The sequence below is a fragment of the Artibeus jamaicensis genome, unplaced genomic scaffold (genome assembly GCF_021234435.1).
Source record: "Artibeus jamaicensis isolate MK-2021 breed Jamaican fruit bat unplaced genomic scaffold, CSHL_Jam_final contig_797, whole genome shotgun sequence".
Lineage (NCBI taxonomy): Eukaryota > Metazoa > Chordata > Mammalia > Chiroptera > Phyllostomidae > Artibeus > Artibeus jamaicensis.
Window position 1 is genome coordinate 2,158,984 of NW_026521977.1, and position 27,798 is coordinate 2,186,781.

Below are 27,798 nucleotides of genomic sequence, written 5' to 3' on the forward strand. Positions count from 1 at the left end.
TAGCTACCGTTTTTGTTAATACTGTTTTATTATTGCACTTTGGCTCTCTGGGGAAAGGAAAGAGGAAGGGAGAGGTGATGTCACTCATGGGGACCAGCCATCAGTGTGCCGAGCACATGTCGATGGCATCGATAAGACAGCCACTGAGTAGTAAAAACAGAAGCACCAGAGTCTTCGAGGACAGGTTCCCAGTCCAAGCTTTTGGTCTCAAGACCCCTTCAGATGCTCAAGAATGGAGGCCCTCAGAGCGCTGCTGTCTACATGAGTTACATCTAGTGACATTGAACTATGTTAGAAACGAGTGAAAGGTTGAAAAATGTTAACTCATTTAAAAATAATGTTAATAAACCTGTTAAATGTTACTTAAATGGCAATTTTTATGAAAAGCGTATTTTCCAAAACAAAATAAGAAAATGGCATTGTTTTACATTTTTGCAAATCTCTTTCATGTCCGATTTAACAGAAGACAGACGGTGTCTCGTATTGGCATTCCCTCTGTTGTGAGAAATAAACCCTGTCTCACAAAGATATGTAGGTTGAAAAGGGAGGGCCCTTTAAAAGGCCTTGGGGACCCCCAGGGTCCTGTGTCCACATTTTAAGAACCGCTGCTCTGGGACACAGAGGCAGTGGGGCGGCAACGAGGTGATACAAGGGCTCGGTCACCAGGCTCGTCGCATCCCAGGGGATGAAGCGAAAGCACAGCCCGAACCCAGGCCCCGCACTGTCTCAATGCTCACACTTGGTCATTCTCATTTTGACTTAGGGTTCGATCACTGCTCTTGGTACTTTGCTCAGATTAACTTTTATTTTTGGACAATCTTAAGAAAATGGTCTGTTAAATAAAAGACAAAGCCATAGAGCAGGTACTAAAGGTATGACTGACCCAGGAGCCTGTCACGGGAGGGCAGGCTGGTGCCCCGTGACCATGGTGCTCAGGGCTTTGAACATGTGCTACTTAACAAACACATATATGTAGGCTCTCTGATATGTATCTCCTTGGTAACCTGAGGTTTCACACAAAAAAGATCTTTTCCCTTTGTCATTTAAAGGGGAGGATGTTGTTTGATTATCCAGGTGCTAGTCATCAAATAACGTTTGATGTTTCTAGCTGGGGAATCTGTGAGGCACTGAAGCCGACATTCTGCCATCTAATACATTTACTTTGGGGGGATCTAGGAAGCGCTTATGGAAGAATATGCAATTGCAGCCCAGGTGTGGAAGCTGAGCACGTGTGACCTGTGTGAAATCGCCAGGAACAGCGTGCTGCAGAGCGGCCTCTCGCATCAGGTACGGGGCGGGCGGCCCGCTGTCCTTGCCCGTGCACAGGGCCTGCCTGTGAGCCTGGTACTTTCCAGGCTCTGGGGTCAGGGAGGAAGGGGACGAGCAGGGTCTCTGTCACACTGAAACCCATGCTCCAGGGACGAATACCGAGGAGGAGCCGTGTGAGTCTTCCTGGCTGCTGTCACCTTTTTCAGACCTTCACTCAAATGTCTGCCCCTCAGAGGCCGTCCTGTCAGCCGTTCTACAACAGACACATTTGCCTTCGTTCCCCATCCCTTTAATCGACTTTTCTTCGAAATATTTACCATTATTTATCTTGCAATATATAGTTTTGTATTTTTCTGTCTTTCTTTCTAGAGTGGAATTTCCACTGGGGTGGAGACTGTTTTGTTCGGCATCCTATCCCCAGGGTCTAGAACAGTCCCTGGCACATCCTGGGCGCTTAGTGTTTGTTGAATAGATGAACACTAGTTAGACTGATTTAAAAACTCTAGGGACGGGACCTGGACATCAGCAATTTTTTTTTTACAGCTTCCTAGGTGATTCTGACGTGCAGGGTTGAGACCTGTTGCTCTAGATGGTGTCTTGGGTCTGGGTACCCCCGCTGGGTGATGTCACTGGCACAGGAAGAGGGTTGTATTGGTGCTGCTCTTACTGATGCTGATGCAGAGGAGTTGGAGGCTGAGGACTCACTCTGTGTGTTTGGTTCCCAGGACTGGCTCTCCCCAACACCTGACTGTCTGCCCTTGTCAGCTCTCAGGAGGGACTGAGAGTCTTCACCTCGCCTTTGTCCTCACCAGCAGTCATCTTTCCTTTCTGATCAAGGACAGCATAGTGGGAAATGAAGGGTGACATCCTTGAGGACACGGAGGCCAGGAGGAATTTCCTAAGAGCCCTGTGGAGAAAGGATGCTGATGGAGACGTGCTGAGGGGCGCATCTGCATGCCAGAGCCGCTGTGTGGGAGAGAAAGTGAATCTCAGGTGTATTGCTTCATTCGTATTTCTCTTGGTCCACAGGAAAAGCAGAAGTTTCTGGGACAGCATTATTATAAAGAAGGACCCGAAGGAAATGATATTCGAAAGACAAACGTTGCTCAGATCCGGATGGCATTCCGATACGAAACCTTATGCAACGAGCTCAGCTTCCTGTCCGATGCCATGAAGTCACAAGAGATCACAGCCCTGGCTAAGTAGGTCCAGCACTGGACATGCATTTTAACTTTCTGGTTTGATTTCAAGTCTGCCGTGATTAACAGTGGTCCAGATAGCACGCTCGGCGTTGTCCTCCAGGGAGAGGATGCCCCTGAGGAACTCTCAGACCCAGCGACCTTGGCTGCACCGTTCACTTGCAGACCGAACCCCACTTCTGTTAGTGTTTCTGAGTAACAGATGGTGACTACTCCTAGAGGGCCTGGGGAGTGCACACGTGTAGATACTCATTCCGAATTTTCCAAATATTTCTCTTGAAACCACTAGTGCTTGCATTGTTGGGGCCAGGGTCTTCCACGGTCCAAGTGCCTACCGATGCAGGGTCCCCGGTGGTTTTCTGCCGAAGTCCAAGTCTGCTGCAAGCCCTGCGGGTAGCTGCTAGTTGTTCATTTCAGCCCCCCGGCTGGCTGGCTGGCTGGCTGCCTTAAACACAATCAATTTCAAAGGTCCCTTTCATAAAGGAACTACTTTGAGAGGGTTAAAATAGCTTCCTTCTTTGTGTTTTTAATGAAATTTTTAAACTGTTTTATTTAGCCCGCCACCCTCCTTTCTAGTTAGGAAGCCAAATGTGCACATTGAAACACCCACTCCTATTCTGTCTTTGTTTCCTTATCCAAAAAGTGAGGGTTTGGATCAGATGAGAGGTTTTCAAATGGTGTTTGGTGAACCCCTCCCCCGCCACCCAACTTCAGGGTGGGGGAGGCAAGGGGAGGGAGGCTGTGGGTGCTGCCTTTGCCTCTTCAAGGTGACTGTGCTTTCATCAAGTTTTTCACTGGGACTTCCACATATTTTCATTTGACCTGAGGACTTTGAAAAGCACCACACTAGCCAATCTCTGTTCCTTCTGGCCCCAACATTCTACGATTGTAGCCCAGTTATCACTTCACTTGTGAAGAATTAGGGCCAGAGAAGAGAGGTTTACTTAAGCTCACCCAGCTAGTGATAGGACTAGAGCTAGGTTTCCCTACTCCTACCCCAGTCTTTCTCCACTATTCCACAAAACCTCAGAAATGTAATTTTTATCCCTGTAGCCTGGTGCCTTTCTTTTTAGAGGCAAAATTTCTCCCTTACGTAGTACACAGACTTTTTCAGAAGATATTAAGTGGCCATAGGGGCCAGGTAGAAAGCATATTTTAAGACTGATCAGAAAGTAAGCTTTACCAATGTACTCATCATCTGTGTTACTAGTGCCTGGTACATAGTAGGTGCTCAATAAATGCCTCAATAAATGTATGTTGAATAAAGAAAGGGACTTCCCTTTTGGCAATATTTTAAGGGTATGTGCTCCTAGTACACAACGCACTGCTCAAGGACCTTCTTGGCCATTACTGTGGGCAGATGCAGACTGGGGGGACATCCTTCTGAATCGTGGGGTTGGAAGAACCCTAATTTTGCCTGTGGAAATGCTTATTTAATGTCAGAATTTCTTGTCCTGTGACTTTATTTTATAATGCTTGCTCCCCCTCCACTGGTCAACTTAGCATATGAACAATAAATGTAGTGTGTATTTTTTTAAACTAAACAAACATGTATGCTATCTTACAGCTAATCATGACATGGAATGAAAACCCAGCATTCATCTTAGTCATTCATTATTTTTGAAAAGCCCCCATTTGTATACATTTGTCCTAATATCACAAGCATTGTACAGTTTTTCATTGTTGTTTTAGCTGTATCAAGTATTTGTTTTTAATTATTAAATAAATAAAGTCTGTTAGGAGGCTTTATGGCTCAATAATTTAAAACTACTTCAATACTATTTAAAGAAAATGTTTGTTTTCTACTGTAAGAAAGGTTTGAGCATCATTAAAAGCTGTCAATAACTACCAATTGATGTTTAATTAAGACTCAGACATTCACTAGAAAAACTCAAAAATTTTAAACTCAAGCTCATTTTACCCAGAAGGTAAACCTTTGCTAGCTTTTTCCTCCAACTTCTGCCACACATGTTCATTCCCTGTTCCCTGGATAATACTTTAATCTGTTCAGCCAACACTTACTGCATTTTGCCTGTCCTTTGCAAACTTTTCAGACACCTTCCTTTTTCTGTAGCACTTTGCATTTTTATTGACTCATTGTACCCAGCTGGCCATTTTGGGGGGTGATTCCTACTTCCTTTCATGGAATCAAAGGTAACTGTTTCTAAAAAAAGCAGTTTTTGAGGTGTTATCCCTCCTTCTAGAAGGCTCAACTTCACATTGTGTGTTCCGTACTTCAAACTGCATTGCTGACATGATTTGTGTTGTTGCCTTTTGTCTTGTGAAAACAAATCATAGCTCCTACGTTGGTATTTACCAAGGCCTGTCCTGGGTCTTTACTTCCTCATGTCCTGCATTAAAGCAGAATTGCAAACCATCCCTCTGGGTTTTTCTTTACTTGTTCCTGAGTGCTGTGTCGGTGAAACAATATTCATCTTTTCCTGGATTTGTAGATACAGCTGAAGGTGACATTAGTATGTATAGAATACTAATATACCTGAGTATTCTATATCCAAACAATGACTATATTATAAAGAACAAGTGTAACTAACTTCAATAAAAGGAATACTAATCATACAAATATAGTTCCCTGGGAGTTTTTATATCCCAACCTCTAAATAAATATTTTATTAGAAAGATGATGCTAGATAATAAGATGATAAAGAATAAGTCAGCCTTGGCTGGTATAGCTCAGTGGATTGAGGGTGGGCTGTGACCCAAAGGGTAGCCAGTTCGATTCCCAGTCAGGGCACATGCCAGGGTTGCGGGCCAGGTCCCCAGTAGGGGGCGTGCAAGAAGCAACCACACATTGATGTTTCTCTCCCACTCTTTCTCCATCCCTCCCTTCCCCTCTCACTAAAAATAAATAAATAAAATATTTAAAAGAAAAAAAGAGTAAGTCGCAACTGCAAGATTACCAAAACATATCTGAGGAGGCTTTTATGTCTTTTGATACCAAAAATGTGTTCGTCTCCATGGTGACATATGTCAGTAAATTTAATTATAAATTAGCATTCCTTCTTATAGATGGCTTTCCCCTTCTCAGCACTAAGATTCTAACGTGCTTCTCTATTTTACCTTAGAAATAATTTTATAAAGTAAACACCGAAACTGTCACAGGATGGAATATTTTATCAATTATTTTTATTGTCCAGTAGGGTAAAAAGATAAGAAAACAAATGAAAGTCTGCTGTAAACTGTTTATATTGTACTGTCATTGTGCTGTCCAGCGTCCATGTGGGTGACCAGCTATTTCCCTGACCCCCATGGAGTTTCTTATTCCTGGACAGAGCAGGTTAAGCTTGACTTAATGAAGAAAGCAGTTAAAGTACAAAGTCTTTGAACTGCCTTTTAGTAAATCCAACTTCTCAATGTTAAAAATCACTGAACCAAAAGATATTTTCAAGAAGCCTCATTATGTAGATATATGTTAAGCAAAAGAAAATTGAGTCCAATTTTAAATGAATCTGCATCACAAACCCCCAGGTCACAATACAAAACAGTCCTTTATGGAATATAAATGTTTAGTGTTTAAGACTATGAAACTACACAAGAAGAAAAATCTCTTCAATTAATTAAAATTTACTTGAAAAAGATTATTTATTGCACAATATTATCAGTTTATCCTAAGAAACAGATACTACTATTCTCAACTTCTAAATTCAGTACATAGTCAAATCCATTTTCTTGAACTAAAGTTCGATAGCATTATAATGAGTAAACCCTTTGTTACCGAGTTAGGGTAGGGAAAACTTCATAACATTAAACAAATTTCTTAGAGTTCATGAGACCATTTTACGGATCATAGAAGGCACATTATATTTCCTATCATAGTAAGTGCATTTAAGTACCTCATAATTAAAAAGACAAAGCTATACAAATACAAAAGGTATACATTTCATCCATCAAACATATTTACAACTTTTACGATTAGTTATTATAATACAACATACCTAATATTCACATGTTAGAGAATTATTACCCAGTTTAATGGAGTGAACAAAAAACTGCTCATTTATTAGAGAAGGCTAAGAATAACATTTTACATTTCACAGGAGGTGAGTTAGTTTCTTGGAGCTCATAACGACTAATAAAAAGGTTTGGGTATCGTTAGGCTGCTGTGCTTACTGTTAAATAACTCCTTGAAAGGTGAAAGATTCTGAGGGATAAAATCACTGGCTATACCTGGGAAGGATCCAAAAAATCTGTAAAGCAACTCTATTCATTTTCAGAAACAGTCATAAATTAGGCAATCTGAATTGGACTTAGCAAGTCTAATCCAAAAGGACAATTTAAAATCTTAGAGCTAAAAAAGCTATCAGGGGATCACCTATCCCAAGATTTTAAAAATATGGTCCATGGAATACTAATGCTCATGGAGGAGAGTCAGGGTACTGCAAATATGACTTGAATTTAACTTAAAAATTGTTTTTGAAAAAAAATTACTTTAAAAACCAAGTCCCATCCTCCAGCTGTGTTACTCACCAAATTCTAACATACTGGATGTCACCAATGCATTAATACATGTTTTCACTGACTGATTTTACAATATTTAGTATAATAGTATATGAAGTTTATATAAAGAAATTTATACTAATAAAACATGAATTTATAAAGGGGTACATGGTGTGTGTGCACATGTACTTGGGGGGAAAAATTCTAGTGCTGAAATAAAGTAAAAACCACAAATGAAATCTCAGTTTCTAAAGTATGAAACTACAAACCAGAGGAAGGGACTTTCTCAAGGTCACAGAACTGTGAAGTACACAGCCAGGTCTAGATGACAGAGCTCAGGACTGGGCATAAATGTCCATAGTGAGTGTTAACTTGGTACTGACCTGCCCCCGTCATGAATGCCCACCAATTAGTTATCAACATTTTGGGGGTAAAAGTCAAGCCACCTTTGGTCAGACATTAAAAATGAATTATTTAATTTGCATGCCTATTAAAATCCTAGTATCCAAGAATTTTGTGATCAATAAGCAGCAACCTTAATTGTATACTTTGGTACTTCAGAAAATATTTGCAATTTACAAAGAAGTCAGATAAGTTACATGGGATATTGACATCCTTTTAAAAGGAGACATCAGGCCCTAGTTTTATTACATGCTGAAATAGTGTAACATGAAACAAAAAATTTTATTTTATAAGCACACATTTTTAAAATGATGGTTGAAGTGACACCGAACATTATAATTCCATTATGATTACACTCTTTCAAAGTATTTCAAAACAAGTAGAATGAAACATTAAGAAAGCCAAATTATCTCCTAATTTTCAGAGGTGTTTTTATGTACATATGGTTAAAAGGCTACATCCTATTTTGTTCTCTCTTCATCTAAGGAAATTGTGGTCTTGGCCTCAGAAAGATGCTTTCAAGTTAAGAAAATAAAAGCACCATAAACCAGTATTGAGTGATTTTCCATAACTTGGACATATAAAATTTAGGATCCGGGATGAAAATTTTCTTCTGAAATTCCAAGACACATGAGCATTTTCAAAAGCTATTTAGAATAGTTCCCCAGCTGTGGGAAAGCATTTCTAGACCAGACAAGAAGATTCCCATCAGAAATCCATTCACATGGCCAAGTTACACTTGACTTTATAGCCTTCACCCAAATGACACAGCGTGGGGGGAAAAGGCTTTTTAAGTAAAAACCATGTAATTCTGAAACACATGACTGAAGTTATGAAAAAGAACTGTAGAATTTTTCAAGTAAAAATTATTAAAGGAGCAATAATTAACCACAAGGGGGCATACATACTCCTTAGATTCCAGCAGAAAGACTAATTTAAGTAGTAACATGCACTTTGATGTATTCTACATTTTCAGTCATTTAAAGTTTTCTCTCAGTGGCTACACCTTTTTAACATTCACGGTTTATTTTAAACCTACCTAAACAGATTTCGGAATACTCCTACCCTGGAAAATAGTAGTGCTTCAGAAGCCTCTGGTAATGTTGTGGTTACCTCAGCAAAGTATTCAAGAGCAATTAGTTCTAATACACTATATTAGAACAGGTAAGTAACAGGAAAACATGGTCTAAAACAGTAGCGAATTTTAGTTTACCGTAAATGGAAGACACAAACAGTTTACCAAAAGAAATGGGACAAACTGTTGGAAAAGGGCAAAAATGAGAGGATGGGGAAAAGTGAGCTCCCTGTGCCATGCCACGCACCCCTGCATTCTTCCTCCAAGACCAAAGCGTCTGGAGCCCACACTAGCAACAAAACACTTCGCCCCAAGGTCACGGTTGGTGAGGCTGGCCGGCCTCATCTGCCATGTTAAGAATATAGTTAGCCATGTCATCTTCGGTGGGTGCGTCCGACACCACCCAAGACTCATGTGCTCCAGTCATCTGCAGGCGACAAATAGGGCAATTCCTGTGTCGGTCACTCCTAGTAGAGAAGTCAATTAAAGAACAGTTTTTCTTTCTTTTTTTTTTTTTTTAAACAGGTTTGTTAGAAAATAATACATGTACACGGTTTTTTAAAAAGTAAATAGCAGGAAAGTATACAGTGAAAAATAAAATCTGCGCCTCCATCCCAATCTTTGATTCTCACCCCCCCAGGGGCAAGCGCCACTACCCCTGACCAGGCACGATCAAGCTTATGTGTTCACACACACAGCTGCTTTTTAAAATTTTTTAATTATTTATTTATTTATTTTTAGAGAGGAGAAGGTGGGGGGAGAGAGAGAGAGGGAGAGAAACATCAATGTGTGGTTGCCTCTCATGTGCCCCCTACTGGGGACCTGGCCTGCAACCCAGGCATGTGGCCTGACTGGGAATCGAACCAGTGACCCTTTGGTTCACAGGCTGGGACTCAATCCACTCAGCCACACTAGCCAGGGCTGCTTTTTTCTTATTTAACTTGCTAATATATCTTGTAGGCCATTATGTACCAGTATGTTAGAGCTGTCTATTCTTTTAAACACACACTGTATGAATAGGCTACCGTTCTTTTAACTAGTCTCCCAGGGAAGAACATTTAGGTTTTTTCCTGTCTTTTGCCACTACAGACAATAAAATGAAAGTATTTGAGGTTTAAAGTAAAAGATAACTTTACACACAGAAGAATTTTCCTGACAGGAGAAGAGTTTATATATGATCACTTAAATGAGATGTTTTTCAAAGGGATTTTTTTTGTCTTGTCAAACATTATTTTGGAACTTTCAAAAATACCATATTTGAGCCAGCAACATGTCATGCAGGGAGAATGTTTTTCTCTTCATCTCTCAGTGAAATCTGAGACCAAAGTAATTAAATTACATCAGTTGCTCTTTGGCTTTTGTGCAAAAACTAAGAAATCTGTTCCAAAGACTAAATGTGAACACTAGAGTTGGTATATACTCTGTTACCCAATTTCATTTCTGGTTCCTCAGAGATACTTTACAAGATAATGTGTGTGCTCTTCTGGACACAAAAGCCACAATTAAAAAAAAGTCAACTTCTGCTCTGGCCAATAGGGACAGACCGGATGGATATCAGACGACGAAGGACAATCATCCCTGAGAGACGGGAAGCAAAGGAGATGAGCCCGGAAACTGCCCCAGCTCACTGCCTTGACAGTCTCTTGGCCAGAGGAAGCAGGGGGATCCTAGGCTCCCCTCGTTGAAGGGACAGAGCTGAGAACCTCAGGAGGCTGAGGCAGCTCGAGTTCACAGGGCGGAGAACTCGTGTGGAGAAAGCTGCACAAAGGGAAAATCCCCGAATCTGCCGAAGGTTCCCCTCGTACATTCAGCAGTGTGTGCATGTGAGGAAGCTACTTGATGCTGAGGAATCACCCAAAAGGATTTGAGGGGACAGTAACCAAAGCTTGCGAAGGGCCTGGGACATTGCCTGTTCCTACCAGCCAGGCTGGACAACCTTGTAACTCGGAGCATCAAGTACTCTGAAGGGCCTTGCCCATTAGTAGGACATAATTCGCTCTAAACTAAACACTGCTCTGGTCCTGCCTAACAAATCGTAAAAGCAAGATGCAAAAAGATCAAACCGTTTCCAAGTAACTATATTTCAGAACAAAGCTCAAGGATATTTATAGTAATACAAAAATACCCAGTACCCAAAAAGGTAAAAATCACAATGTTTGGCACCCAATCAAGATCTACCAGCCATAAAAAGAAGCAGAAGAATACAACCTGAAATGAAGAGAAAAGCCAGTGAAAACCAATCCAAAACTGACACAAATGTTAGAATTAGCAGAGAAGAAAATGAAAGGTTATGATACCCATATTCCAAATATTAAAAAATACTAGAGGAGTACCTGAACAACAATAAAAAAAGAGAGAGAGAACTGTCATTCTCTGGAGCATCTGAGACCTCGCTCCCTGGCACTGTCATCAATTGGGTTCAAATAAAATCTTATATAAATTTTCTATTAAAAAAGTAAAATACTAGAGGAAAGATCAAATGCATAAGTAGAGGCAGAGAAGATATTTAAAACTCCAAACCAAAGTTTTAGAGATGAAAACACCGTATCTGAAGTAAAAAACACACTGGATGGGAATTAATGGCAGGTTAGACATTGTAGAAAAAAAATCAGTGATTTGAAAAGACACAGAGCTATGAACTACCCAAAATAAAACACAGAGAAAATGACTAAAAAAACGTAAAAAAGGACAACAGCGTCAGTGAACCACGGGACAACTTCGAGTGGTCCAACGAGTTTATTATTTAGCTGCAGTCCCAGAAGGAAGGGGAGAGAATGAAAAAAAAATATTTGAGAAATAATGGTGAAAATACTTCCAGAACCGATACCATAAACCTAGAAATCCGAAGAACTTGATGAACCCTAAGAACAAGGAATGTGAAGAGAACTAGCCTGAGGCACATCCTAATCAACTTGATCAAAGCCAGTCAAAATCAAAACAACAACAAACAAACATCTTAGAAGCAACCGGAGGGGGAAAAGGTACAATTACCAACCACACAGGAAAAAAGATAAGGATGAGAAATTTCTGATAGGAAACAATGTGAGAAAAATGAGAATGAAGCAACATCTTTAAGTACTGAAAAAAATACTATCAGTCCGGAATTCTATATCCAGAATAAATATTTTTTTTAAAATGATGTTCAGACATTCAAGAAAATCCTAAGCAACCTACATAAAAGGCTATCAAACTAATAAATAAGTTTAATAAGGTTGCAGAATATATGAACTGAAACACAAAAACCTATTATATTTTTATATACTAGCAACAAATAATCATACACTGAAATTTAAAAATACCATTTAAAATAGCATAAGAAATATAAAGTATGTAGGGATAAATCTGTCAGAGATAATGCAACACTGAAGACCACAAAAGTTGGTAAGAGAAATTAAGCAAGACTTAAATAAATGGAGGAAATATACTGTGTTTGTGGACTGGAAGACCAGATATTGTTAATAGGGTAACACTCTCCAAACTGATCTTCAATCCCAACCAAAATCCTTACAGCATTTTTGTAGGAACTGACAAGCTGATTTTAAAACTCATATCAAAATTCGAAAGACCTGGGAACAGCCAAAACAACTTTGAAAAAGAAGAACAAAGTTTGAGGATGAACACTTCCTGATTTTAAATGCTAGATAGTAATCAAGATACTGAGGTAGTGGTATGAAATAGACAAATAGATCAATGGAAGAGAACGGAACCCAGAAATATACCCACATGTATTTGAACAAATGTTTTTCAACAAAGGTGCAGAGGCAATTTACTGTAGACAGTCTTTTCTACAAAATGTGCTGGAGAAATTGGAGCCATATACAAAAAAAGAATTTTGATTGATACCTCACACTACATTAAATAATTAACTCAAAGTGGGTCATAGGCCCCAATGTAAAACCTGAAAACAATAAAGCTCTCAGAAGATAGACAAAGATTTGTTAGGTATGACACTAAGATCACTCTCCATAAATCACAAACTGATATATTGAACCTTGTCAAAATTAAAAACTTCTACTCTTTGAAAGACATTCTTGAGAGAATGAAAAGGCAAATCACAGAGTGGGAGAAGTATTTGCAAATCATATATCTAATAAAGAATATATATCAATAATACATGAAGAACTCGCAAACTTTGAATGACACTTCACCAAAAACAAATAGATGGTAAATTAGTACATGAAAAGATGCTCAACATCACCAGTCAGCAGAGAAATGCAAATTAATATCATAATGAGATACTACTACACATCTAAAGAATGGCTAAAACTGAAAGGACTGACAAAACCAAGTGCTGACAAGGCTGTGGAGCAACTGTAACTCTTCTTCACGGTTGGTGGAAGTGTAAAACGGTACAGCTACTTTGGAAAACAGTTGGCAGTTTCTTAAAAAGTTAAACATATGACAAGTATACCTACCATGTGATCTAGCAATTCCACCATTAGGTATTTACCCAAGAAAAAAACCCAAAATGTGTATCCATAAAATGACTTTCCCACAAATGTATATAAAAGGTTTATTTGTAAATGTATTCTGGTGAGTTTGAAAACTGCCACAATTTCAAAGTAATGATGGTAGTAAATGGTATTTATTCTACGTAATGTGATAAAAAAAAGTATCTATGATTTTCCTATCAACTATAATACACACAAAGATTTCCAATCCCTATTACTGACTTCGTCCCAGGCACTAAACTTTTTGGGGAGAGGAAAATGTTCTGTATCTTGATTGTCATGCTGGTTACATGGTTGTAAAAAATTGTCAAAATGTACTGAAATATATGCATAAAATGGGTGCATTTTATTGCATGTATGTTATGCTTTAAGTTGCTTTTAAAATAAAAATAATTTAATAGATATTGACAAAATGTATCCCAAAGCAGTTGTAACAATTTATATACTGACCTACAATGTATAAAAGTGCTAGTTTGTCCACAGGCTTACCAATACTATATGTGCTAAAACCCTGTCCTTATAAGTGAAAGCGGTTTTTGTAATACTGTTTTATTTTTATTTATGTCATTATAAGGATAACTGTCTTTCACTTGATATTTGAAGAGATCTAGATTTTATACTTTTGGATAGATGGGCAAGGTTCTGGAAAAAGTAGTGTTTTTAACTTCTAAATTTGGAAACTGAATTTCCATTTATTTTGGCAAAAGAAACATTGTCAAAATTAAAAATATACAAAGTTTTAAAAAGCCTTTATTTGTTAATAACCAAAAATTCGAAATAACCCAATGTCCATCAACAGGTGAATGGATTAATAAGCTGTGATACAGCCATACAATGAATACTATTTGGTAATAAGAAGGAACTACTGATACAACATAGGTAAATCTCAAAATAATTATATTGAAAGAAAGAAGCCAGACAAAAATAGAGTAAATATTGTATGATTTCAGTTATAAAAATTCTAGAAAACCCCAAACTACTTTAGCATGGCTGAGAGCGAAGCAGCAGTTGCCTGCTGGACTTGACCATGGATTGTACTGTCATGACGGCTTTTGTGCATGTGTCCACATGTCAAAATGTATCCAACTGTACTTTAAATATACGTAGTTTACTGGACACCAATGATAAATTCTCTTAGATGTGATTCTTACTTTGTGAATTAATGAGCTTGACTAGCTGATCTCTCAAGTTCCCTCCAGGTCCAATTATGCAGGGGTTCATATTATTTCCACTAATCATATAGAAAGGAAAAATGGAAGCATGTGATTCTAGACTCAAGTCAGGCACAAATCTCCTTAAGCAAAAGTAAACTGCCAAAACTAAAATACATCCTCACATTTACACTTTTAACCATATGGGGGTATGCCATAAAATTCAAAGTACTGTCCTGGCTGGTGTGGCTCAAGGGATTGAGCACAGGCCTGCAAACCAAAGGTTGCTGGTTCTATTCCCAGTCAGGGCACATGCCTGGGTTGTGGGCCAGGTTCCCCCACTCCCCTGTAGGGGGCTTGCAAAAGGCAACAGCACACTGATGTCTCTCTCCCTTTTTCTCCCTCCCTTCCTCTCTCTCTAAAAATAAATAAATAAATAAATAAATAAATAAATAAATAAATCCAAAGGACTAAAGAACAAAATCTCATACTTAACTACAATATTTTCATATTTTTTGGAGTTTATTCATTTATACGCTCCCATTTGACCTTTGCCTATCCCATGAAGATAGCTGGCAACGTACCATTTATCAATGCACTTCTGACAAAAGCTGTGAGCACAAGGCAAGATGTGGTCGGCTCGACCATCCATACAGATACAGCACTCCTCCTCGTCAGTCAGCTGCTTCACCCTGCAATGAGAAAACAGCTGGAACAACACTTTGCTGTCATTATAGTTTAAACTTTATTTCCACTGAAGCACTATCAAACATCTATGTGCCCTTGGATAAAGCAAATGACATGCAATATCAGACTAAATCAACATACCTTTCAGGGAAGGCAATTATATTAGGGAAGAAGCAGTAAGGGGCCAATTTCATACAGAAAGACTGGATGAAAGATACATTCTGCAATGGCTAAAAGAAAATACGGACAAAAACTGGAAATATGCAGGTCTTTCTATAAACAACTTAGCCCATTTAAATCATATTAAACTTATATAAATGAGTTCAGCCAATACGCAATTTATTCACCCTGCAGGACACAAGGCTCTCTAGTATATGGGCCTTGCCACCAGGGCCTTCCTGTGCTGATGCCGATAATGAGCATACACATGAAAGAACTGCTTCGTCTCAACTACTGGGTGCTATAGGAAATACAAAGGAGAAAGAAAGCAAAGTCTCTGTCCTCAAACAGCTCTTGAAAAGCGCTGTTGACTCCTCCACTCCCGCCGCAGCTGCGAGTGCCCCGAGTGAGCCCCGTGCCCCATGCCGAGTGAGCCCCGTGCCCCCGAGTGAGCCCCGTGCCGAGTGAGCCCCGTGCCCCGTGCCGAGCCAGCCCTGTGCCCCCAGTGAGCCCCGTGCCCCGAGCCCCATGCCCCGTGCCGAGCCCCCTCCCCCCCACCCTCCGAGTGAGCCCCGTGCCCCGTGCCGAGCCAGCCCCGTGCCCCCAGTGAGCCCCGTGCCCCGAGTGAGCCCCGTGCCGAGTGAGCCCCGTGCCCCGTGCCGAGCCAGCCCCGTGCCCCCAGTGAGCCCCGTGCCCCGAGTGAGCCCCGTGCCGAGTGAGCCCCGTGCCCCGCCAGCCCCGTGCCCCCAGTGAGCCCCATGCCCCGTGCCCCGAGCCCCGTGCCGAGTGAGCCCCGTGCCCCGTGCCGAGCCCCCGTGCCCCGTGCCGAGCCAGCCCCGTGCCCCCAGTGAGCCCCGTGCCCCGAGTGAGCCCCGGGCCCCGTGCCGAGCCAGCCCCGTGCCCCCAGTGAGCCCCGTGCCCCGTGCCCCGAGCCCCGTGCCGAGTGAGCCCCGTGCCCCGTGCCGAGCCCCCGTGCCCCGTGCCGAGCCAGCCCCGTGCCCCCAGTGAGCCCTGTGCCCCCGAGTGAGCCCCGTGCCGAGTGAGCCCCGTGGCCCTGCATGTGCTGCTCTCCTTTCTTGGGATAACTCTGTGAGTTTAGGAAACTCCAACCTCAGCAGCTCAGCTCAAAGGTTATTTTCCTGTTCTCAAAACCAACATTTGCCTCAGTTAAAGAACTAAAATACTGTATTTCAGTTGGCTGTTTGTTGGTGGGTCCACATAATGTAAACTGTAAGCTCTCTGAATAAAGGGAGTCTGTCTTCGGTTCTCAATATATATTTCTTGAAGTGATTTTAACTTGCTTTTATCCTTTGTGCTGTTCTGTTATTTTTAGGTTTTCCTTATCAAGCATGTCTTACTTTTTTAATTACACAAAAACTGAATGTTTTAATGTATTACAACTAGACTATAAGCTTAAGGGTAGAAGCTATCTCTAACATGTTTTAACTCCCTGCTGTGTTTATAGTACTGTATGTAAGACATTGAGATATCACTTTAAAATACATCAATTTGAACATAAATCAGAGTATAAGCAAATGTGCATTACAGGTAGTAAGTGTGAAGTAAAGGAAGAAATGAGTATGTTTCAAACGTGTTGGAAAGATGAGGTAGAAAAACGACAGCATTTGGACAAAGAACATGCCAGATGAATAAACAAAAACTGCGGAGGCAGGAAAAACACTGTGTGTATGTGTGCGTGCAACAAGGAGCCTGGTGTGACGCTCCAGGAAGAAAACGGAGAGAAAAGGTTGCTTAATTATGGCGGAGATCATCTGATCCTTGACTATCAAATTGAAAAGTTTAAGCTTGTTCTGCTAGGCAAACTACAGAGCTTGATGAAGAGGAAAGTAAAGCCCCACGGAAATAAGCCTTGAGGAGGACTGACTGGAGGTGCAGCACGCGGGACAATCTGGAGGGAGGCAAGCCCACGACACCCTTGTCTCAGGGGTCCACTCGGAGGCATTTGGGGCCTGGTAAGGGCCGTTACCAAAGACGATCACCAGGACGTGGTAAGAGACTAAATGTTAAACTTCACTAGTAGCATGAAATTGGGTAGCCACTGAACCGAAATGGGGAAACTGAAAGAAAACCTAGAGGGATGTGGCTCTAATGTATTTGATTTTTTTCTACATAATATTCATTTCAATGTTTAAGTGCCTTTTAGGTGCTACATACTGTGCCCGCCCCAGATGAACTGGGGTCTCTGCTTTTGAGGTGTTTACCGTTTCCATCTAAGGCTATGGACTTGGGTGTCGGTAGTGGAGAATTAAGTGAATCTCTAAAGAGTGACAGAGTTCTCTGAAGGACAGAGTTTAAAAGTGAGAGCAGAGAGCTATGAAGAGCAGCACTCTGGACAGAGGTAGAGGAAAGGACAGGAGACGCGGAAGCAGCCAGTGGAGCCTGTCACGTGGTGTTTCGCTACCTTCCCAGCAGTGCAGTGACCAGAAGGAGGAGGAAGAGTCGCTCTACTTGTCCTTGTTGGGCCACCCGTGGGCCTTCAGTTCTGTGCTCCCTAAACTGAAAGACATATGGACGGACCATCCAGGAAAGCCTGCAGGACCCAGAAGAGACTCCTATAGACAATGGCAGAAAGAGCTGGAGATGCCTGTTCTGGAGAACAGAGGCTCAGTGGGAATTTGATTACTCTTTTCAAATATATGAAGGGCTGGAAAAGAGAACAGATTGTTTTGGTGGAATTCCAAAAGGCACTGCCACTGAAATAAGCAGACTACGGTAGAAATTTTTTATTTTTAATTAATTATTTATCTATTTTTAGAGAGGGTAAGGGAGGGAGAAAGAGAGAGAGAGAAATATCAATGTGTGGTTGCCTCTCATGTGTCCCCCATTGGGGACCTGGCCCGCAACCCAGGCATGTGCCCTGACTGGGAATCAAACCTGTGACTCTTTGGTTCACAGCTCGCGCTCAATTCACTGAGCTACGCCAGCCAGGGCCTACAGTAGAAATTTACTGATCGTGATAGAGAACTCCTACAGACATATTAGTATGGGCCAGGTACTGTTCTAAGCATTTTGCATATACAACTCACTTAACTCTCTCAAGGGTCCTATGAAGCAGATACTGTTGTTATCACCCTCTTTTAAAAGGTGAGAAAGCCAAGGAAAGAAAGTTTAGTAACTTGTTCAAGGTCACACAGTTAGGAGCACAGCCAGAATTTGAACGCAGGCAGCCTGGCTCTAAGAGTCCATGCTGTGCTGCCTCACGAGAGCCTCATTTTGGCCGTCCCAGGAACACAGCACGGAGCGAAGGTGTCCGAGTAATCAGAGCCATCTGTACAAGAACAGGCTTGCTTCTCTGAGGCCATGAGACCCACGTAACTGCACGTTTCAAGTACAAGTTGGACCACCACTTGGCTAAATGTCATCAGTAGGGCCTCACTATTCAAAGTGTTACTCATGAAACAGCAGCAGCGACACTACCTGGAGGCTTGGTGAATCTCAAGCTCCTCTTCCAAACCACTATCGAAGCTGAGGAGGTGCTGAGGTACGGGACCCTTATGCACCAGAGACTAATAATGGCAGCATGGATGTACTGCCAGACAGGCCAGAATGTGAATCTCACACCAATTTCTATGTGATTCAATGAGTTTATACATGTAAAGTGCTCACTGGAATGCCTAATATCCTGTAAGTACTGGATAAATATAAACCACTAATAGAAATATGCACCAAATATAAGGCTGAACCAAAAAAATACCTTTTAAGATCCCCTTCAACTTGAAAAATCTAGTTTTCTATTATCAGGGTATTAAAAAAAATACCCAAACTAAAAGAACATATAAGGGCAAGAAGTAGCCCTACCCTGATCCAACACTGAATGTTCTAGTCTTGAGGGCACTGGAAAAGGAAGAAAAATCTTATCTCCTTCGTTAAGATGATTGCAACAAGAGAAAATTATTATTTTCATTTCATTTGCTACCACAGAGCTTAAATTTACTGGTGAATACTATTCTTGGCTTTCAAAACACTGTGTATAAATAATCATCAGTTTGAAAAGGGAGAGAAAAAAAAGCAGAAAATCAGACATTTGTCCTTGAAAGATTACCTTTAAAAATACAGAAAAGATAAGGCTTAATGCTGCCTATAATGTTCTGACACTCATTTGGCATTTCAGTAACATGTACAGCCCAAACCTAGAAAAACAAGCACTCCTATTATAGGTAAACAGAAAATGATAAATTGAAAATACAATTTTACTAAAACATCATAGTTGGAAACAAGTTGGTTGAGAATAGACCAGAAAATGCAACTGGAGCAATAAAAGAGGAATTCTTATTAAACATATCTTTAACTTTAAGGTAAAAGACACCAGCAATACAGGTTTCTGCTGTCTACCCTACATGACAATAACACAGGATGTCAACATGTCCGGACTCATGTAAGGCTTTCCAATGAGGCATTTACCAATTTAAATCATGGTCATGGTTCTCGGATGGCAACAGGTGGGAGCTTTCACATGCCAAAAGCAGTCCAGAGAAGGAAAAGCAAGGTTAGATAGAACAATAATGTATTAGGTCTGAGTAAACAAGCACCATCCCAGAAACCTCTGGCTGACTTCACTTCCTGCTGGTATTTGTGATATGTGCATCAACTACTTGTTCATTCCCGAGTGCGCTGCCAAATGCTGGGGCCAATATTTACAACTTGAATGCTCCAATTACATACTTTTAAGGAAACTGGAATGATTTTGACATTCTTGGACCTAATTTCCTGCAGGGCTTGATTGTCCAAGAAACTAAATACCTATTATAAGAGGCATATTAATGACAAATCTTTCATCATTAAGTGTAAGCCTGTGGAGAGGATAGCGGATTCATGGAAACGGGGTTGACATAAATATTACCTGATGGGAGCCACTCTAGCTTTTCTCTAATTTGGCGCTCTAACAGTGTCCTGATGCACAGACTAAGCCAAAAGCTGATTTGGGATATTATATCAAATGAGACAAAAAGTAATGTGATTTAAGATGTGACAAAGAGCACCAGCAAAAATATTTATGAGATTTCAGTAGCCTGCATATAAGAAAATACGAGAAACACGGTACTTGTGTATTGTATACCTTCCCATCCAAAGACTAGCCTGACACGACGTCACAGATGATGAGTTTTCACCAGGGTCCTCAGAGGTGGAGCTCTGGGCCAATACTCCTGCTGCCTGACTTGTGATATCTTTATAAAGCTGAAGAAACTGGTACAAATTCATGATCCGCGATGCTTCCACAATGCCACTGCCCTTGTTTATCTAAATATAAGAAGCAAAAGAAAAAAACCAACCTCAATAATTTCTCTGATCAGTTTTCCCCCAAGATGAGGAACAAAAACTTAGTAAAGCATCTAAGGAAATACAAGTTTTCCAGGTCTGGAAAATACCCAACAAGAGAGCAAGAATCTGCGCAAATAAATGTCACGTCCCCTACATTTGTGGGGTTTAAAGCAGTACACTAATTTGTCGTTTGATATTCACCCCTGTAGAGTTAATTAGGCATCATCTTGTTTGTAGTTGATGAGATCAGGCAATTTCCCCAGACTTAAGAAATTAATTTTTACTTCTGGTCAAGATGGAGGCACAGGCAAACACGGCTTGCCTCTTCACACAACTACATCTAACTTACAACGAAACTATAGAACCATCACTTGAACCATCAGAAATCAAGTTCAATGCCACAAGATTCCATGTTGTGAAAATAGCAGAACCATTGCTAATTAAATTTTGGGATGGTAAGATCCATATGGACATGCAAATATGTAATATTCTTTGTAGTAGAAGACTATACATGGGGTTGGGAACAAATAGAATTAAAGGTAATAGGAACTTATGGATTACAAAGTAGATTTTCACAGCTAAAGAAACTGGGCCAGTCTTCCTTTGGTACTGCATAGTTCACAAGAAATTAGGGAATAATTCATATAGACACAGTATTTAATAGCAAAGTTTATCAAACTGCAACTTTTATAATCAGAAGATTCATGCAATAAGTATTTATTGACTACCTATAATGTTTTAGGTAATATGTACACTGTTTGGGGCAGTGGTGATGTAGCGTCTGTAACAGGAAAAGACCTTGCCCTCATGGAGGTTATACTGTAAGTAGGAAAGACATACAATAAATACGCACTGGACAGAAATAAGTGTTACAGAGAAAATGAACAGAGTTGAAATGCTAAAGGGTTGCAGGGGAGGCCTCACAGACAACGTGACATTAAGGAAATGAAAAGGGTGTAAGAATGAGCACATAGATGTTTGAGGGAAAGGCCATTCCAGGCTGATGAACAGGAAGTGCATGGGCTGTAGGCTGAAGTGTACCTGGCAAGGGGCACAAGGAGGCAGACAAGGAGCCGGGCGGCTGGAACAGAACGAGAGGGAGGAATGGGAGGAGATAAGGTTACGGGGTAAGGTGGGGACAGGATACAGAGGACACCTACTGACCATGACAGGAAAGAAAAAAGTCTCCCTACCCAGGGATGGTTATGAGGAATGGACCTCAGGGCACTCATGAATGCCCAGTTTACTGTCAATATGCCTACGGATGATTTTACTGTTGGTTTTAGAACAGGAGTTGGGATAGGAGAAGGCCTAATCAAATTTGTTCCTTCATTTCCACCAAGGGCTCAGGGAGGTTCAAAACCATCTACTGTAATCAACCCATGGATGGATAAGGCTTCCCAATACTCTATGACAGCTGCCCTTGTATCTTTTAGCACAGACGATATACTCAACATCTAAAATTTAAAGATGAATGAAGAGACAGCATATTGATGGTGAAAAATTCATTCCATAACTAAAAATTACTAAAAGAAAACAAAACCAAACCTTCTAATGGATTTTAAGATTATTATTTAATAAATAAAACCCAGTGTTCTTAACAGAAATGATCTCCTAAGATAACTTTAATGTTTAAGGAGTCATCTTAGAGCTAGTAGGGTGTTACCTTAGGATTCTACAGCCACCTAAATCCAAAAAGACAGGTAGAAGGTATAAGGATGAGAGCTTACTACCACCTTTCTTGATTATAAAAATCTCTGCTATATGGTAAAATTATATAACCAGTGAGATTCAAACAGTTAACCTGGAAGGCAATAACAGTATCAAAACTATTTTATATAGCTTTATGAATAAATGTAATGACCGGATTATAAACATTTACTTTTACCCTATTACATTATACTATTAAATGTGGTCTAATCACCACGATAGTTTAAACTCTGCACGGGAAGTCTCCATCACCCTCACCTTGGTGCAGATCACCCGTACCACCACTTTCCAAAAGGCAGAGGCGTCAGACCCGGGTTGTACCTCAAAGAGAAGATGTTTCTGCTGGCCAGAAGCCACTTTAGCAGTTCTGAAGAGAGAAACACATTTTAAAATTTTAATGAAAACTTATATAAAATAACAGAGCCATAAAACCAGATTCAAGAAACACTTTAAAACAGAGAAGATAAGTTGAAGAAAACAAAGACTAATAATAATGATTGTAATAATTAGATTCTTTAAAACACAGGGATAGAGTTGATTAAACATACTATTTAATTTCCAAGGTCTTTAAAGTCAACAGCTTTATAGTAGAATGACATTTGAAAATATTTTTGCCATATCTAATATCTTAATGGTCTTTAAATTTTTAATAGACATCAATGAAAAACATATCCAAGGAATTAGGAATTTAATAAGAGAAAAGCTTTAGATGGTTTCACTTACCCACAGTTTAACTATTGCCTTACATGTACATAAGTTATGAAAAAATCTTGCTTTTGGTTGAGTCCTTATTTAAGCAACAACACTAACACATCACTTTGGAAAAAGTTTATAATTTGGACTGTATCAAGAAAATGATTTAGAGACACTTTAAATATAGCTTTACTGTCTTCCCCTAGCAGAATAATTTTAGTCCAGAGAGCCACAGGGTTCTTACATAGGAATATGACTTTTAGAGGATAATTATCATGCCATCAACGCCAATTTAAATCAGTTCAAAGACACACTTCAATATTCTTGCTCCCTTCTGTCATTGCTCACTTTTCTCCCTGAGCAACAGTGGGGATATCACCCTCAGAACTAAGTGACTTACAGCCAAATGAATTGAGGCCATTGAAAATTAAGCAACTAGGTAACAAAACCCACCAGCGCATGTAATTCAGCTGTGCCCGTCCCCAGTTATTTTCTAGCTATCAAGTTGCCTTCTGCACAGGCTTAACTTTGTTTCTCGGACAGCACTGCACTTACGAAATGCCCAACTCTGACCATGAAAAGTGGTTGCAAGAACCAGATCCACACGGAAAATCCCTGGGCTGGATAAACAAGAGGAAGATATTCTTGACCATTTGCTCTGTTACACAGTAAACTTAGCTTATGGATGCTTTCACAGGACACATTTCATTCAGTATTCTCAGGCAAAAAGGCAAAATTTTGTATAGTTGACTAGGTTAGTGTAAGTTCTAAGACTCAAAAGGGATGGCAAATGTCACTGACTACTCTTCGTGAGTTGAAACAATAGACATAAAATCATCCCACTGTTATGATACTATTAAATTCTCAACCCAATTTTACTCCTTAAGAATATGGTCCCAGAAGTAAAGCCTCAAATACCACCATTTGGATCATCTTTAAAAAAAAAAAGTAAAATGCTAAAGTTTTAAAAACCAGTGACCACATTTTTATTATAAAAGATTAAACAATACACATACAGTAAAATGTGAAGTCTTCCTCCCTGCCCTCCTTTCCACCAACTCCCCAGAGACCCAGTACGTAGCGTCCTTGTTCATTTTCTATATACTTACTTATATGGGAGGGGACCCTAAAAATAACCTCCCAAGATTTTCTAACAGAGGGCAGGCCCCTTGTAGTACAGGCTTCCCCCGCTAGGTGAGTGTCCAGGAACCCATCTGTATCAGTGCACCAGCTGGTGGTGTTGTGAGAGGCTATGTTCAGCTTCTGTGAATTTCTTTTAAAAAACAAAATTCAGTGTTCTTAAAAGAAATGATCTGCCAAGATAACTTTAACTTTTAAGACATTCTTTAATCTTCATGACTGGGTAAAAACAATGAACTCCAGTCATGTCTATAAAAAACTCTATTTCCCTCTATTTATCTAATGTGTCCCATATGGTCAAGTATGTTTCTTATCAACCAATATAACTATCATGAAGCTTATGGAGCAAGTTCATGCATCTTACCCTAAACTATTAATAGGAACTTTAATATAAGTTTATATTCATAGTAAGTGGGTCCAGACTGCCTGGTGATTTTGATTGGCTTTTCTTGGGGTTTAAAGAGAGGTTAAAGTGGGATAGTTAAGGTAGGAGAGAAAAAAAACACTTCAGCCTTAGGGAGAGCTGGATCTGCCATTAATACCTGAGCAATCATTTTAGGCCTCAGTTAAAATGTGCAACCCTCAGCAAGGCCTTGCACACAGCATGTGCTCGGTGAATGTTAGCTAAATTGAATAGACTGAAGAGAGAAACTCCTTTAAGATCTGATTTAAAAGGCAATGCCCTAATTACTGGTACCATACACCCCAAGGGAGACAGATGATTTCACACACACACACACACACACACACACACACACACACACACGGATGTAGGGAGGTGGGTGCTGCTAGAGAAAGATAATAGAGAGAAGGGACATCTGCTCACCTGTCACTAGGGGAGAAAACACATAGAAAAAGTAATATTTTAAAAGCATAACAATCTGAGGCCATTCAGGGACGAAGAGCCCAGTGTATTTTAATAGCTCCTGTAACAGATCAATATAAAAATTGACATAATAAAGAATAAACTCACAAACCCAAAAGACTGAGTTCTAATAAATGTGCTCCTTAAGAAGAGAGAAATTTATGTTCCATTTTAAACATCAATCTATTCAAGAGGTAAGTAGAGATTTAAAGATATTAGCTGATTAGAAAGTATTAATAACTAAAATGTCTTCTTCTTCAATGATAAATAAGTTATTACTATATGTGTATTTCTCTGGACTCAAAAGAAGGGCTCAGTGAACAACCACAGAAGACTTATTTACTCACTAACTGATGTGTGCGCTGGGCCGCCCTGGGAGCCTTTCTCCAAGGGTGCTAATGGGCGTGCCCTCCTTACAGAACCCTTCGGTGCTTTCAAGCTAGGACCAATTTACCTGCCTGGGTTTAAAATTTAATTTTATGGTCCTTCAATCTCTTCTGTTCCTATTACATATTTTAAAATAACCACATAAAAAGTCTTATAGTAGGTACTCAATAAATATTTGCTCACTGCTGCCGAAATGTTCAATCTTACCAATCAATTCTTCTGGTGACATCTGTTGTGACATGTGGGGCACACATTCAGGGGGAAAACACAATGAAAACAGCAAGCCTTACACATCGTTAAGTTCAGCTACTCTCCCGAGAAATTCTTCGTAAGTTAAGGAGCCACTTTCTCGAACCAATGTGACGTGTTTCGCTACTTTTTCTGGTAACTTGTTAAGAACCAACTGCGTCTGATCCGAAATTTGCTGTCCCATGATGAAATGATGTCTTTTCAAATCCAGAAAGAGTGTCGCTTCATAGTTTCTGTCAAATATATATATATATTACTTTTATATATAATATAAAAACAGCAACATATCCACCCCTTCAAGAAAATAAAAAAGAAAACCTAGGAATACCTTTAAGTGAGAGAGTTCAGTAAACTTACATGGCCTAAGGTGGAATTTATTAAAAATATATTTTAGAAGTAAAGATATATATATTTCTATTGTTTAAAATCACATAGCTAAATGAGAAAACAGGACTCACATGACTGGGAGGGTGATGAACCTCTAACTCCTATAATTCTGCCAAGTAGAAACCATTATACAGACACACACACCGAGGCAATTTAAGCAGCTGCACTTAACAGGAAGTAGGGTTACCTTATAAAATTTTTCTCGGAACTCGTCCTGACAGCTTACATCATGTCAGACTCAAAACAAAGGGCCTTTCACATATTATCTCATTTATTTCTTACAACGGCCCTAAGAGATGGGCATTATTAAATTTCCATTTTACAGACAAGGAACTAGAGCTAAGTGACTTATCTGAAGTTAAACAGTTGGTAAGTGGTTGAAGTGAACTTTGAACTCATGTTTTGCAGACTCTAGGGATCATATTCTTAACCACTATGATATACTATAATCAAAACATATCAGCTAAAAGCATTTGTTGTTCAATTACTTTATAAATGTGCAACTTTTTAATTGTAAAATATATGTAAATTAAACATTGTTTGGTTTAAAAAGCTTAAGAAAATGAAAACGTTAGATCATTTAACCACCTCACACTTTCTGCTTAAAAAAAAGACAGCTTTTGCTTTTAAACTTCTCTAGATGTTTTTAACTTAGAATTTATGTAACTTGTTTTCTAAATATAAAGGTGATATTTTAGTTAAAAGGCTGGATCATACTTGAATAACCTATCAATAGATATCAGTAAGTTATTGAAATGACTTAAAAATTTAACCTCAAAACACTTATTTAATAACCACAGTTGGGTAGACCAGTTGAAGTTGTTAGTAATCAAATTGAGATGTTAATTGAGAACAATCAATGTTATCATGAGGGAAGATAGCTGCAATACTAAAAATATCCAAATCAATAAAATTGTTGGTGAAAATAAAAAGTGTCTTTTATTTTATGGAAAAAAAATATGGGCTTTTTGGCCAACCCGAGTGTAACAATTTCATAGAAAAAATTTTGCCAGAAAACCTGCTTTATTATTTAATAAAAAATTAAGTTTTAAGTGTAAACATAAAATATGTAACTTTAAAATACAAAAACATCTGCAAAAAGAATTCTCAGTAACCATAAATATGCAAATTTTGCTTTGGGTATTAAAACTTAGGTACTGTATTTGAGACTTACTCCTTTAGTTACATTGAACACAGGAAAAGCACAATTGTAATAAAAAAAGAGAAACTCAACAGTTACTGTTTTGAATCTGAGCCTACTTGGCAACAATAAATATTATATATAGAGATAAATAACAGGAAGTTGTTGAGAAAGATCCAAGCCGCTGAAAAAAAAATTTCTGAATGCAAAAATTGTATTTTCAGAAATAGCCACATGGATTGACAGCAACTGTATTTAAAGAGAGACAAAGATGTTAGGGTATTCAATGGATACTCAGTGTCAGTGATTTCTGAATTTTAAAGACTAGTAAAATTTCAGAGCACCCTGGATGCACATTTATTTTTATTCTACATAGAGTTTTCAAAAATAAAAAAATCCCCAAAACTTAACAAAAAGTTTAAAGGGAACAGTTTATAACCTGAAAAGTGGAAGGATGTATTAGAATAAAAGTCCTTCCCAGGAAGGCAGGAAGCTCACACTGATATGTACTACATATATACACATACACTAGTGCCCCTATTTTTCTTGTTCTAACCCAAACTTGTGAGAACATCATCAGGCGCCAATGCCTGTAGACCAGTGTTTGGGAGCCACTGTGTTAAACGGCCTTTTTAAAACTTAAATTCAACACGCACCGCGTGCTTGGCGCTGTGCTGGGTTCTGGGGATACAAGAGTGAGTGAAGGAAACATGCCTCTTGCCACCATGGGGCATCTGACTTGGTGGGCAAGAGACAGACAATTATGCCAATAGACATGCAACTACAAAATGAAAGAGCTAAGCCAAACAAGGACAAGGTGCTATAAAAGCCTATAAACAGGGGACCTGACCTAGTCTTGTGCCAGGGATGAAGTCCTTGGGCCGACAATATCTGATTTGAGATCAGAGTGAGTCAGAGAAGAGGGTTAGAGGGTGGTGAGGGGAAGGCATTGCAGGCAGAGGTCACGGCAGGTGCCCAGCACAGGAAGGAGGAGCACGGTGGCTTCGAGGCAACAGAAAAGGCCAGTTACCAAAGCAGAGAGGCAGGAGGAAAAGGAGACTGGCGCCAAGAGAGGGGCTGTTTACCATTTTTCACTGA

The 27,798-nt window shown here is 39.7% G+C and overlaps 2 protein-coding genes across 16 annotated transcripts in view; one reads left to right on the forward strand and one right to left on the reverse strand.

The window, feature by feature from the left end:
* Window positions 1–5,022, forward strand: part of AMPD3 (adenosine monophosphate deaminase 3) — a 319,382-nt gene extending 314,360 nt beyond the window's left edge. For all 12 annotated transcript variants that reach the window (XM_053673002.1, XM_053673010.1, XM_053673003.1 and 9 more), the window contains 2 exons: window positions 1,177–1,287; window positions 2,299–5,022. In XM_053673002.1, the coding sequence (XP_053528977.1) occupies window positions 1,177–1,287; window positions 2,299–2,475 (288 nt within the window). In that variant the 3' untranslated portion in view covers window positions 2,476–5,022. The remainder of the gene's footprint in view (window positions 1–1,176; window positions 1,288–2,298) is intronic.
* Window positions 5,023–5,595: 573 nt separating this feature from the next.
* Window positions 5,596–27,798, reverse strand: part of RNF141 (ring finger protein 141) — a 28,491-nt gene continuing 6,288 nt past the window's right edge. For all 4 annotated transcript variants that reach the window (XM_037133874.2, XM_037133875.2, XM_037133876.2 and 1 more), the window contains exons 2-6: window positions 25,214–25,405; window positions 22,097–22,205; window positions 19,926–20,107; window positions 14,587–14,694; window positions 5,596–8,867 (exon numbers count right to left, since the gene is read on the reverse strand). In XM_037133874.2, coding sequence (XP_036989769.1) covers window positions 8,717–8,867; window positions 14,587–14,694; window positions 19,926–20,107; window positions 22,097–22,205; window positions 25,214–25,356 — 693 coding nt within the window. In that variant the 5' untranslated portion in view covers window positions 25,357–25,405 and the 3' untranslated portion in view covers window positions 5,596–8,716. The remainder of the gene's footprint in view (window positions 8,868–14,586; window positions 14,695–19,925; window positions 20,108–22,096; window positions 22,206–25,213; window positions 25,406–27,798) is intronic.